At 32.0% G+C, this 14,748-nt stretch overlaps 1 protein-coding gene across 1 annotated transcript; it reads right to left on the bottom strand.

The window, feature by feature from the left end:
* LOTGIDRAFT_126173 (hypothetical protein) lies at positions 1 to 14,671 on the bottom strand (the record flags this gene model as incomplete). The annotated part of the gene is made up of 23 exons (XM_009062809.1): positions 1 to 290; positions 688 to 870; positions 1,099 to 1,141; positions 1,633 to 1,802; positions 2,388 to 2,497; positions 2,839 to 2,924; positions 3,028 to 3,245; positions 3,411 to 3,626; positions 4,533 to 4,785; positions 5,322 to 5,489; positions 8,427 to 8,479; positions 8,991 to 9,123; positions 9,635 to 9,697; positions 10,422 to 10,548; positions 10,786 to 10,883; positions 11,078 to 11,248; positions 11,933 to 12,115; positions 12,308 to 12,374; positions 12,538 to 12,698; positions 13,206 to 13,301; positions 13,662 to 13,736; positions 14,026 to 14,101; positions 14,547 to 14,671. 23 exons carry the CDS (start codon positions 14,669 to 14,671, stop codon positions 1 to 3), a joined length of 3,165 nt encoding a protein of 1,054 aa, XP_009061057.1.
* Positions 14,672 to 14,748: the final 77 nt, after the last annotated feature.

Below are 14,748 nucleotides of genomic sequence, written 5' to 3'. Positions count from 1 at the left end.
CTAAACGCTCTCAAAATAATTCTTTAAATCCTTTAACAACATGGTACCTATCACCATTTTCTCACAATTTACAGTTAGTTTAGCACTACTATCATTTACTGTAACAGAAATCAGCACCAAAGTTCCTGAAGCAACAGTTTTTCCTGAAAATCTATAGACATTTTCATTACTTCCAGGAACTTGTATAACATTAGCTACAGAATGAACACACATACAGATGCTCTTAGCATCCTGATTATCTTTTGTTAGTGTTATTTTTCCAGAATTTTCATTCATACCAGAAAGTTTTCCTGAAAAAGAGATTATTTAACCTATGGAATATGATTATTAAAGATGGGTTCCCTTATTTTCATTTATTTATATATTTCCATTTTGGGACGGCTAATACTTATATAAATCGAAAGTAGAGTTGTTCTATTGATCGGGAAATACCAGTTTGTCTCACGAGTTCCTAATTAATTTGTAATAATGTGAGCTCGTTACAAAGGGAATGCAGATGAACTTTCTGACCAGTGACCCTGATAGAAGGATCAATTTGTTTTTCAATCCATGCAACTAAGTAATTATCCATGAACCTAAGTAATTATCGAAAAAAATTCAATAATCACTGATTTTTATGGACAGATTTGTTCAAATTTGAGAACTTAAATAGAATTCATTTAAGAGATAAGATATGAGAGTACAAACCTTGCTGACTGGTAAACTCAGAGTCTATCAATGAATACGGTTGAATTATCTCCCCTACTGGAGCAGAAATACTAACAGAATGTTTTTGTTGAGCTGTACAGATATCAAATTTAGCTGGTTGGGTTGTATCATTAAAGTTAATACCAATTAATACAGTACTCCTCATACCAGGAGCAATAGAACCTACAATTAATACAGTTCTTCTATGAGTAATTTGTTAAAGAGTCTGAAAGCTCACTTACTGGCTATTTTTTTTAATGACATTAAGTCAAAATCTTAAAAAAAAAAGAAATTTATACAATAGGTAATACAACAGTGTATTAAATAACTTTTGAATATATATTGCATATTGAACTGTATAATCATTTTTTCAGATTTCACTATACAATAATAAAGTAATAAAGAACTAACCTATTTCAGAAAATTCTTGAATTTCCATGCCAGTTTGTAATTTCTAAAATACAATATCAAATTTTTAATATATCTGTCATAACTATTATTTCATAGGTGCATGGGACAATGGTTATACCGTTTCTGTAGAATTGTAGGACAACCAGACATTAGATTTAATTTCTGAAAATGGGTATGTATAGCTGAAATTGAGCTCTATCAGCTAGTAATGAAAACATTTAGTTATATCCCTATGGTCATTTAATCAGTCAAAAAAGTCCCTTGAAATAATTCATTATCATTTCCATAGCCACAAATTTGTCAAAGGAAATATTAGGACAAGGGCAGTAACTTACAAACTATTGGTCCAATTATGTGGAGTTCAGAACAGATTCTGTTCCAATTCTGGCTTCAATCAAACAGTATGAAAAGGTCTATGATTTCTTAGGGACCCTGTTCTAACTTGTCTCCCAAACTTGCAGTATTCACCAATCCAGTGATCATTAAGTCAAGCATGAGACATAGAAAGTTTCATTAAAGCGCTAAAGCACTTACCTTTTCTCCTAGTTTGATATTAGTTAAAGGTTCATCACCACTATTAGTAAACATCAGTTCTATTGATACCATTTTAGGTGAAAATACTGATACTGTTCTAGTAAATTTATAATTTATACTTAAACCACTACCAGTTATACGATTTAATAACTCATAAGATTTACTCTCTACTGTTGAAGGTGGAATTATCTACAAAAAAATTAATTAATCATCATTACAACGTCTCCTAATTAATAGAGATTACTCATTTGTTCTATAGAATCAACTTTTCTTCCCTTCACTTTGTAAATGAAGATGGTCAACATTAACAAGTGTGCTGTGGGTATGCAATGAGAGAAAAACATCCATTTAGCCTACTCTGTGTACCTTTTAAGGGAATTTGTAGCATTTGGGCCTGCAGCTTATTGTCCTATCCAAACTACTAGATGCTATTTTCAGTATCAGTCCTGTGTCTTTGAATACTGAGGGTGAATCAAAAAATACATCATAATATACCCTGAAGTCCCAGGAATATGTTCACTATCAGCCCTTGGATATTTATTACATAATGATGTGGTTGGTAGAGCAGCTCTAATGAAACTGATAGATACCATTTCCACCCTTCCAAGATTGAATTCTCTTCAATTTAGGACCCAAGCATCAAATATTGAAGTCCCAGGATTCCTGAGGCAAAATCAAAAGAATAGAATAATACAAAAACTATGACAGTACCTGTGGTAAGGCTGTATCTTTAGTACCACTAATAGATAAGTTACTAATACCACTAGCTAGTGTTGGTGTTAACATATTACCAGCTGGTGTAGCACCAGTACTTGTATCATTACTAGCTACTCCACCTACTATAATTACAGAGGAGATATTAAAGCTCTACATCCCATTTGTTCTGTTTGAAATGGGCAATGTTAAATACACATGGATGTGGGTATATATAGAATGTATATAGATATATTTTATGTATTTAATATGAGTAGTAATGGCATTAATTTAATAAATATATTTTGAATTATAGTTGGAATGAAGAGTTTTGGAAATCTGACAGTTTTTAGTTCATAAATCAAGAATTATTCTACTTTTGTTGAATAGTAACTTGTTATTTTCAATCATTCTAATCTCTGCTCCAATTTATATCAAAGCTGACATTTCAATATTAACAAAAACCCATAAAATGTTGAACACCAGGATAAATGATTTATTATGATTCAGTACTTACTATCATCTAAGTCTAATAATAAATCAGCATTGGATTTTGGCTTGGTTTCAACAACTTTTTTACTTTTACTTTTTACTTCAGGCTGAAATAAGAATCAGAAAATTAAAGATCTAAATTCAACTTGCTGTTCCTTGGCCAAAACTCGTGGCATTGATCTTCAATACTCAGATGGAAATTAAAAGTACCTTAGCAGCAGGTTTCTTGATGACTTTATCACTATCATCACTAGAATCTTCCTCTGATGAATCACTGGAGTCACTATCAGAGTCACTATCTGAAGAACTATCTTCACTAGATGATTGTTTTTTAGAGGATTGTTTGTCACTATCACTGTTCTCAGCATCACTATCTGAATTCTCATCACTACTGTCATCATTATCATCACTACTATTACTTGATTCTTCTGGAAAAAAAGTAATATTTAACCAGGCAGTGTACAATCAGGCAAATATAACTATTTTAGAATGCCATTGAAATGCATAAGATTGCATCTTCAAAATTTGGAGACAAGAGACGGTGCTCTTTAGTTTCTTAAAAAACATTAAAACAAGAACTTAAGATATCATACCTTCTTCACTGGACTCTGATTCAGAATAAAAGGATTTGGATTCTTTTTTCTTCTTCTGTTGGGAGTGTTGAGGTTTCTCAACCCATGGCATGACAACTTCTACATTCCTGACACTAGAGTCAGGCGCTGATTCTGGCCATTCTGGTAGTTCCTGATAACCATGGCATTTAATATTCAATAAATGAGACAGAGTTCCCAGTTGATAGAGGTCACGATCTATAAGCAAAACAAAATCGTGACTGGGGTGTATATCGTGTCTACAGACTGGGGTGTACATCGTGTCTACAGACTGGGATAAAGATCTTGACTAGAGAATGGGGTGTATATCGTGTCTACAGACTGGGATAAAGATCGTGTCTACAGACTGGGGTGTATATCGTGTCTACAGACTGGGGTGTATATCGTGTCTACAGACTGGGATAAAGATCTTGACTAGAGAATGGGGTGTATATCGTGTCTACAGACTGGGATAAAGAACTTGACTAGAGACTTGGGTGTATATCGTGTCTACAGACTGGGATAAAGAACTTGACTAGAGACTGGGGTGTATATCGTGTCTACAGACTGGGATAAAGATCTTGACTAGAGAATGGGTTATATATTGTGACTGGTTATATATCGTGACTAGAGACTGGGTTATATATCATGACTAGAGATTGGGTTATATATCGTGACTAGAGACTGGGTTATAGAGACTGGGTTATATATTGTGACTAGAGATTGGGTTATATATCGTGACTAGAGACTGGGTTATAGAGACTGGGTTATATATTGTGACTAGAGACTGGGTTATATATCGTGACAAGAGACTGGGTTATATATCGTGACTAGAGACTGGGTTATATATCGTGACAAGAGACTGGGTTATATAGGAGAAGGTTGAAGCTTGTTCTCAATCCTGGTAATATTTTTCAGAAGAGTACTTCCGCAACCCCAATCAATACATAAATGCTTAAGAACATAATTCCTGGTCTATATCGCTCTATAATTGCATTGAGCATATTTTAACAGTGAAAATATTTTATTATTGTAATTCCTGGTCCATTACATAATGTGTTACAATTTCATGTTTGGCTATCAAAAAAAATCCTGGGAAATAAAATCAATGCATGAATTACATACCTTTAAATTTGGAAGCAAGTACAGGAGCAGGCTTAGTTGATAAAAATATCTTTTTGGCATATTTAGCAAGGACACTTCCGTTTTCACCAGGTAGAATAAGTTGGCGTAAAAATCGTGATCGGTCACGAATGTCATAATTTTGATCATATTTAGCCAAGTTGAATACATACTGACACAATAATTTACATTGCTTAGGATTTGTGATACATAATTTAGCTGCTAAATTCAATATCTGTAACTTTACAATGTCTTCCTGTAACAGAACAGCAACATGTATTAATTATGCCTTGCATTTTATTTTACAGAACAGAAAATGCTCTGTTATCTTTCATACAGATTTTATTTTACAGAGAAAGCCAATTGATGTATGTTGACAAAGAAAATTACCGAACTTTTTATGAAGCAGAATAACATTGAATTCAGAGGTATCATTTTGCACTTTTTCTTGGTTACTGGTATACTATTATAGGCAAATGCAGAAATTTTGGCCACGTTTCATGATCTTTTTAATGTCAATTCCATGATTATGCATAACAGATAAGCGGCAACCAGGTTGAAAAATGCTTCAACCCTATATCAAAAATTGCCCGACTTAACCCCTTTAACCTTCCATTATATCTGTAAATAATAACAAACATCTGGTCAAATGTTTCGAAATTTTGTGCACTCCCAGTTTGGCCAGCTCTGTTTAGTTAAAAAAAAACTGTGCATAATACATGCAAATATACAGTAGCAAGCAAAAACATAACTCACTCACAAAGAAGTATAAGCTGTAAATGTAGATCTTACCTCAGTAATAAATGTCTTAGCCATCTTTCTCAAGACATCTGGAGCTATTTTAGGTACTCGTTCACTGTATTCACCTATTAACCATAATATAGAGGCTCTAGCCATAGGTACTGTTATTTTATCTACCATTTTAGCCATATGGACTATAATATCTTTATGTTCTGACGGCTGAAATAAGATATTTTCTATTTATGATGATGGATTTGGCATCCTTAACATTAAGAAAATCAATTTTTAGCTGGTCTTTTAACTTAGATATATCAAAGTGGATTAAATTACAAACTTTACATAAAGAGTCTGAAAGAAGAGCAAGAGTGGTGAATAAGGTTATTAATTTAATTATAAAGTTAAAGGAAGGAAAAAGTAGAAAGATATAGCACAGATATGGCCATGATATAGGTTTAGTAACCTTTGACAAAGTTTTACCCTCTTCATACCTAGTCTAGTAAAAGATGCCCATCTGTTACCTGAACTATATAAATAGTCCAAATGTTGTCGACTTTTTAAAGAACTATATAAATAGTCCAAAAGTTGCAGACTTTTTTAAGAACTATATGAAGAGTCCAAAGATTCAAACTGTTATCTGAACTATTTAAATCAAAAGTTGCCCACTGTTATTAAAACTATATAAATAGTCCCAAAAGATGCCCAACTGTTATCTGAACTATATAAATAGTCCAAAAGTTGCTGACTTTTTTAAGAACTATATGAAGAGTCCAAAGATTCAAACTGTTATCTGAACTATTTAAATCAAAAGTTGCCCACTGTTATTAAAACTATATAAATAGTCCCAAAAGATGCCCAACTGTTATCTGAACTATGGAAATAATCCAAAGATGCAGACTGATATCTGGACTATTTAAATCAGAAGTTGCCCACTGTTATTAAAACTATATAAACAGTCCAAAAAGATGCCCAACTGTTATCTGAACTATATAAATAGTCCAAAAGTTGCTGACTTTTTTAAGAACTATATGAAGAGTCCAAAGATGCAGACTGATATCTGGACTATTTAAATCAGAAGTTGCCCACTGTTATTAAAACTATATAAACAGTCCAAAAAGATGCCCAACTGTTATCTGAACTATATAAATAGTCCAAAAGTTGCTGACTTTTTTAAGAACTATATGAAGAGTCCAAAGATGCAGACTGATATCTGGACTATTTAAATCAGAAGTTGCCCACTGTTATTAAAACTATATAAATAGTCCCAAAAGATGCCCAACTGTTATCTGAACTATATAAATTGTCCAAAAGTTACAGACTTTTTTAAGAACTATATGAAGAGTCCAAAGATGCAGACTGATATCTGGACTATTTAAATCAGAAGTTGCCCACTGTTATTAAAACTATATAAACAGTCCCAAAAGATGCCCAACTGTTATCTGAACTATATAAATAGTCCAAAGATGCTGACTATTAACAGAACTATATAATAAGTCAAAAAGATGGACCATGGAAATAATGGAAAAGATCTTATCTGACTATGGAATATACTTTTGACAAACACCTGAAGAGATGACAGTCAGAAATAGTTGGTTTTTATGCTGATTTTTAAAGATATTATACATAATTCAACACTATATAGATTGTTTATAAGACATGGAAATGAAATTCAAGGGCATGATTGTAATAAAAAATAGGGGAAAATTTTAACCCTAAACCAACCATCCCTAAAATTCATGTAAAAATAGGAAAAGTTCATGCAAAGTTAGATTTAACCCTTTTATTCCCACCAATGCAACACAAGAGCAGCAATATGTTGGAAACACAGAAAAGCATGCACCCATGATAATTAGCCATTATAAAGAAAGAAATCCTTGATCTCACAATCTTCACTATGTCAAGCTATCACAACCTTCAGCTCATACCTTGACTACAAAAGCTGCCTTTTTGTATCACGGAATACATCGATTTGATTGGATTGTATGCCAGCCAATACAGCCAATCAGAGCCCTTGACAGAAAGACTGTAAACATTATGGCTTAGTGTTAACATAATTTTTGTCGCTATCTCTTGATTGGCTGTTTTGCTAGTATACAATCCAATGAAATCACTGCATTTTAGCAAACTTTGGTGATACATGAAAGACTGCTTTTGAAGTCAAGGTATAAGCCACAGGTTCTAATGGCCTAAATCATCTTCACAAGCCATCATCATAATCAAACCCTTAACATGTTTAGACATAACCCTTCACCTTTGACGTCTGCATTTATATTTATGATCCAATGGAAATGTCTTATTCATTGGATATAGGCTATTCCTCAATTTGTCAGAAAATTTTACACCAAGTCAAAAGTAGAAATAGAATTTACATGATGGAAAAAAAAATGCAAGCTGAAAAATAAAATCTTATCAAAAATATCCCAAAAACCAAAAGGCTAAAAAATGTCCTACCGATTGCTTGCGTCCTGTTTTCTAATAGAAAGAAACGGTACTTATTTAGAAATATGACTAACAAATTCAATTTTTACAGAAAAAATGGTCAAATACACATAATTTATTATAATATAGACAAGCAAAGATATCTATTTAAGCAATCCATGAGCATTCAAAAAGTGAATATGACAAATAAGTTTTCTGACTACAATATACCGTAAAGGGACAGGTTTGCCATCTGTTTGATCAATCTAATCTTAGTCTGAGAAATGGGTATTTTTAACCTAGCTAATCAGTAATAGTGTTGAGCTTTCAAATCTATGTGTGACCAGAATTATCCACGTTAGATATTTATAAAGAGTACTCGCCTTTTCTTGAGTCTCTATCATATACAAAGACATTATAAAGAAATAAAAAGAGAAATTCCTAGTTCGAGATATTTTTGAAAGAATTATGCAATTTTTTGTACACTTTTAGTACCTCTGAAAACTATTCACATATATTCAAGACACAAATCAACACTCTTAAATGACGAATCTGTCCTTTTAACAATATAGACTGTTCTTTTTTATGGTTTGAATTGTTCCCAGATTTGCATTAATATCTTTGGCTGACTATAACAAATTTGTCAATACAAATTCAATATTCATAGAAGAGATATATCGTGTTTCCAGCAGACCAGCTGTACCGGAATGGTGATCGAAAAATTCCACAAATATTACTTACCCTCATTTGTAAGAGTTTCTTAATAACAACAACGCTTTCAGCTACTACACTCTCTGGAAAAGAAGATTGTCTATATTGTAATGGAAAAGCTTAAAATTAACTTAACATGCTAAAATCTTATGGAATGAAGCTTAGCTAATGCAAATACCAACAAAAACTGGACAAAAAGTAGGTTGATAAAGAGAAAACAGCAATGTGTAAAAGCAATATAACACATCTTGCCGATGTTTTTTGTAACATCCCCACCATTTTGTATTTAAGACATGACATGGATGATTTGTATATGATGTGTTTGAATTATTCCTCTTAAACATTTGATACAGATTTGGTGGATGTAACATAAACCTTATCAGTTTTGAAGTTGCAAAAATCCCCTTTAAATAAAGCCAAAAGCTTTTGATGATACCATCCATCAGAGGCTGGTGAGAATAAGCTTGTTTCAGATTTCTCAAAGACACTCTTGAACATCCAGACCGTCTTAAGATCAATGCACCTTGCTGTGTATTGGCCAATCTTTTTAGTTCATATTATTTATCTTAGTTGTTTATAATATATATAGCTTACCATCTCTATTAGACATAAGATGTACCAAACCATTTAAACAAGTATCAGTAACTTCAGCTATACTACTAGCACTTCGTCCAATAGCTTGTATAGTAGCAGCTGCAAAGTCTTTATCAGGGCTGGTTACATATGTCTACAATATTAAATACATCATTAATATTACAAAATAGGACTGGTTATATATGTCTACAATATAAAATACACCATTAATATTACAGAATAGGACTGGTGTGTCAACAATATAAAATACACCATTAATATTGCAGAATAGGACTGGTTATATATGTCTACAATATAAAATACATCATTAACATCATAGAATAGGACTGGATACATATGTCTACAATACAAAATACACCATTAATATTACAGAATAGGACTGGATACATATGTCTACAATATAAAATACACTATCAATATTATAGAATAGGACTGGTTACATATGTCTACAAATGTCTAAAATACATTTATTGATATCACAGAAAATTCTTGCATGAAAATTTAGGTCACATATTAAAGAGACTAAAAAATTTAAGACGTTTGACCTTGGACCATCTGTAAGACAAGATCCACGAGATTCTACGATATGGTTCTTTTTATCTGTTCATGTTGTTCGTTAGAAAGATATGAAGTAAAATACTCACTTGGAATTCTCGAAGTATAGTTGATATATTGGTCTCTGTAGCTAGATTAGTTAAGATCTCTAACTGTAAAAATATTCATATTCTTTATAATACAAGACAATTGATAAGAGCGTTACACATCAATGTTTTAAGGTGTTTCCAAAACTCTTGAAATCATAGTTTGACAAATAAAAGATGAAGAGAACACTTCTTAACCCATCCCATCTTCACAGTGGTCAAGGTATTACCAACTTTGTCTTAAGCTTCAACTACAATAGCCACTGTTCTTGTATTATGGAATATAGAACTTTGTTAGGGGCGATTACAGCCAATCAGAGCCATCAACAGAAAGACTGTAAACAGTGTGGCTTGTTATTTACAGATTTTTTTTTGTCGAGGGCTTTTATTGGCTGTATTCATTAACATACAATCCAATCAAATCACTGTGTTTAAAAACTTCCATGATACAAGTAAGGTGGCTATTGTAGTTGAGGTATAAAACACAGTTCGTAATACTTCATCATTGTGAATCTGCAACCATCCTAGCAGAAGACCTCCCAACTTTCTACATTAACGTATGAGATTCAAAAAATAATTTGTAATGGGAGAGCAGATATACAGCATCAGAAAATTTTCTTCCCAGTTGCGTAATAAAAATAGCAGCCTTAAGTTTTCAACACAACTCTTATCAACTGAGGTCTGAGATGCGTTCTGAACCTATCGCCACTTTCATTATTCGCAACTATACAGCATGGCATACACTACTGATGTCTGCTATGGTATGAGGGCACATTTAAACAGTACATACCTTCAGAAGTTTAATATGTAATGGATCACTCGAACGAATATAAAAACTTTTTAAATATGGTTCAAACATTCCTTTTCTTCGACTAGTCATAGTAGCTACATTACTTAATACCACGTACTGGATTTCTCTACAAAACAAACCAATAAAAAATTACCATCTTATACATGGCAGCCATTTTGGAAGCCATTTTGAATAATCATTTTTCAATATGATTTCTAATGTTGCAAATTTGATAGTGAAACAGAATATGGTTTCCTACTAAAATAGCATTTTTAATGATATTTAATGATAATATGAAATTAGGCAAAACCATTTATATGCTAAGGGCAGATTTTGAAAATGACATTTAAATATCCAAACCTACTTTTGACTGCGTAATAATCTTATTAAAGCTTTAGACATGACACCAGTTTCAGCTTTTGGTGCACAATGATGGTAGAGTTGTCCTACTGCCATTACAACCTAGAAGCATTAGAATTCACAAACTCATGAAAAAAAATAAAAGGCTCATTCATATTTTTATAACATCTATTAGCTGAAGAAAAAAATTTGGAGTAAAAATATTAATTTCATTGAATCCTAGAACACCTGAGGCCACTCTGTGAATGTGCACCCCCATTCAAGAGACATTCAACATATTTTATTGAATAACTTACAGCAGCATTTCTACTATTAAGTAATGGTTTAGCTTGACGTAATAATAATCTATGGTCAGGATCCATAATATATGGTGCCTTCTTATTCTTCATATCATCTTCTTTCTCTTCTTCTGAATCTTCTTTTTCTGAATCTTCATAGAATGGTTTATCTTCTTCTTCTCCCATATCCTACATAAATAGATTAAAGGATCCATAAAAAGCTTCAAAATTATACTTGGTTTTACAAGTAGAAAATTAAGAAGAAAATAGACCGGCCTAATCAAGATAAGATTCAGACTGAATTAAGTAAAAATTCAGATTGAATTAAGTAAAAATTCAGATTGAATTAAGTCAAAATTCAGATTGAATTAAGTCAAAATTCAGATTGAATTAAGTCAAAATTCAGATTGATAAAGTCACAAGATCCAGATCAATTGAAAATTCACACTGAATTAAGATTAGATTCAGATTGAATTAAATCAAGATTCAGATTGAATTAAGTTAAGATTTAGATAGAATCAAGTCAAGATTCAGGTTGATTTAAGTCAAGATTCAGCATGAATCAAGTCCAGATTCAGATCAATTTAAGTCCAGATTCAGATTAATTTCAAGTCAAGATTCAGATAAAATCAAGTCAAGATTCAGATCCAATCAAGTCAAGATTCAGATTCAATCAAGTCAAGATTCAGATTCAATCAAGTCAAGATTAAGATTGAATTAAGATAAGATTCAGATAGAATTAAGTCAAGATTGAGATTAATTTTAAGTCAAGATTGAGATTAATTTTAAGTCAAGATAGAGATTAATTTTAAGTCAAGATTCAGATTAATTTTAAGTCAAGATTCAGATTGAATTAAGTCAAGATTAACTTACATCAAGATTAGGATTAACAAACTGTGTTCTACAATATCTGGTTAACATATTAATAATAACAACTTGTCCCCATTCTTCAACATCCACCAGTAAATTACATAGTTTACGATAGTTTTTATGTATTAAGTCAATACGTTCTGGACAGACTTCTTCAAATGCTTGTATAGCACTACCTGCTACTAACTATAATAGACAAATTACATAATTTACCCGTCTTTGGACGATAATTTACAAAGAGGTTATTTAATCTGCCACACATATCATATTTAAGCACAAATTTTGTAATTAATACGTTTTCTTCTGTAATCAAACAAAACCTTTGTTTTAGGTTAATTTTCATTTAGGAGAGCAATGAGTATTTGAATTTCTACTTACAGTAGTTTTATCTCCTAATAATCTCTCAATAACTTCTATCAGCTGTTCTTTAGTTTCTGGATCTAAACTATCATGTAAAAACAAAATATTTTTACTGTTAATATAGTACATGATTTGTAGAGCGATATAGAGATATTAAAACAGAACCTGAAACATGTTATTATTTAGAGTTTTATCAAAGGCATAAAATGAATGGATGAATAAAAATAGATTCTAAATCGCAAACTTACCTATATAATTTAGGTATGGCATGAGCAGCTGTTTTACGAACATAAGGTGACATATCCATAACAGCTTCTTTAATAGCTAACATCATTATTGGTGTAATTACTGATACACGTATACTAGACAATACACGTAATGCACTAGCACGTATCAACTGGTTAGGATCCTAAAATACAAAATACAAATTACTGATACATGTTTACCAGACAATACATGTGCCTATTTTCATTTCAGCTATTCTTACTCAAAGTGTTTGTATCAAGTACAAGCAACCTTTTAAACAGAATGTAAAGAGCTTTTCTAAATTTTTTAATGTGTATCGCATACACATGATAGCATCAATTTACACCATTCCAATTTTAGATCAAACAGTTTCTGTAATTCCAGTGTTTGATGGCATTAATAATCTCAAAGGGCCTTATGTGATAAAGTATATTTTCCGTTAAGTAATAAAAAATTTAGAAAACCTCTTTACACTCCTTGTAAGGGATATATCTATAGAACTCCAAGACTGATTTATCCATAACATGTTTAAGAATTATATCATACTTAAGGTTCTCCTACAATTGAATAAATATTAAGAAGACTATATCCTTTTAAATTTTAGAATTGAGGTGAACTTTTGAAACAGAGAATATATACACTGGTTTTCAGAGTTGAAAATAATACTCACTCTTAAAGCTCTCTGGAAAGTACTTATAGATAATAAGGCTAAATCTTGTTGTTCTTCAGCATATCTTGTTAAATATACATATACTAACTTCTTTATCTAGAAATACACGTAGCATATTATCAATATTAAAGCAAAGTGACTTATTGGATTACTCTATGATATCATCTGTACTGAAAATACCTTCAGATCAATTTGTATAAATCAAATATAATAGTTGCTGTCACAGTCATTTTGATACTGAAACTTTCTTGACATTCTTGACTAGGGCAGGGGTCCCAGTATGGAACAAAAAAATTTAGGAAATTGACAAGATCTACTGAGGGTTACAGGCTACAGGGGACAAAGGGAGATTCTACCATTTAAAGATGCTTTGGAAGTCATTTCCTATATATATATATGAAATTGTTCAACCCTCAAACCAAATCAAATGAAACTTTCATAATAGTATAAATATACCTCTAGATTTTTGGCCACAACATTTTTAACAACCGCTGGGAATAACTCAGATGCATCTTTGCCTTTTGCTACCATCTGAAATTTTAAACAGAATAAATGAAAATTACAAAAAACATCCTTACTCTTCATTTTCTCAGTTTTTATGCAAATGATAATGAAACAGGCTTTGGGTAGATTTAACACAGACGAGGCCTTATGCTTCCCTTTGACATTCTTTTTATTCGAATCTGTCAAAGAGTCTCCAATGATCAGTCAGGACCTCAATTTAGCCTAGTGGGCATTAATTCTTAAACCTAACTCACAAATCCAACAACTAACAACTGAGGCTCAGTCTGCATTAAAGCCATAATAAACAGCACCGTACCCCAACAATTCTTTTCATAGCTTCTAATTTCTGGGCGTCTTTATTACTATCTAGCATTGTCTTTAAATCTTCATGCCTGTTAATTAAAGATTCAAATCAATAAGAAAAACACACGCTAACATATCTTCAACAATTCTCATGTTATAGTAATGCAAGAGAAGTATTACTACATGTATTGGTACCTGCAGTACAGATAACAAGTATTTATTAAAGTATTATGTCTAATAATATAGTGTTAAGAGTAAAATTGTCAAACAGAGGGATCTTTCACTCTCACAGTCTCTATCTTCCTATCAGGATAGCCTAGATGAATAGAATAGAGACATTATTCCTGTCTATGAACTTATCTCTGGAGTCTGGCAGACCTGCAATCACTGCAGCCTCTGGATGGCAGACCTGTATTTGCTGCAACCAATAACTCTATCCATAATCCAACTGTGTGATATCAAAGACTTTGACTTTTCTTTTAAAACAACCACATAAAGTTAGGAATATTGGGTAAATTGTAGCAATCTTTCTACCTTTTGAAGTCACTTGTGAAGAAGCTACTACTGGCTGGGTCAGTTGACATCTCAGCTTCTCCACTGCCTGTTGATGAAGGCGGCTTATCATTAGCATACGATGACTGGAAGCCATTTCCCGCCATTATTCCTGTATCAAATACCACAATTGGTTAAAAATGCTCAGAGGTAAACAGAAATTATTCAACAGTAAAAATTTTCT

The sequence above is a fragment of the Lottia gigantea genome (genome assembly GCF_000327385.1).
Source record: "Lottia gigantea unplaced genomic scaffold LOTGIsca_53, whole genome shotgun sequence".
NCBI lineage: Eukaryota > Metazoa > Mollusca > Gastropoda > Lottiidae > Lottia > Lottia gigantea.
The sequence above is the reverse complement of the archived record's forward strand: the minus strand, read 5'-3'. Positions and strand labels throughout refer to the sequence as shown.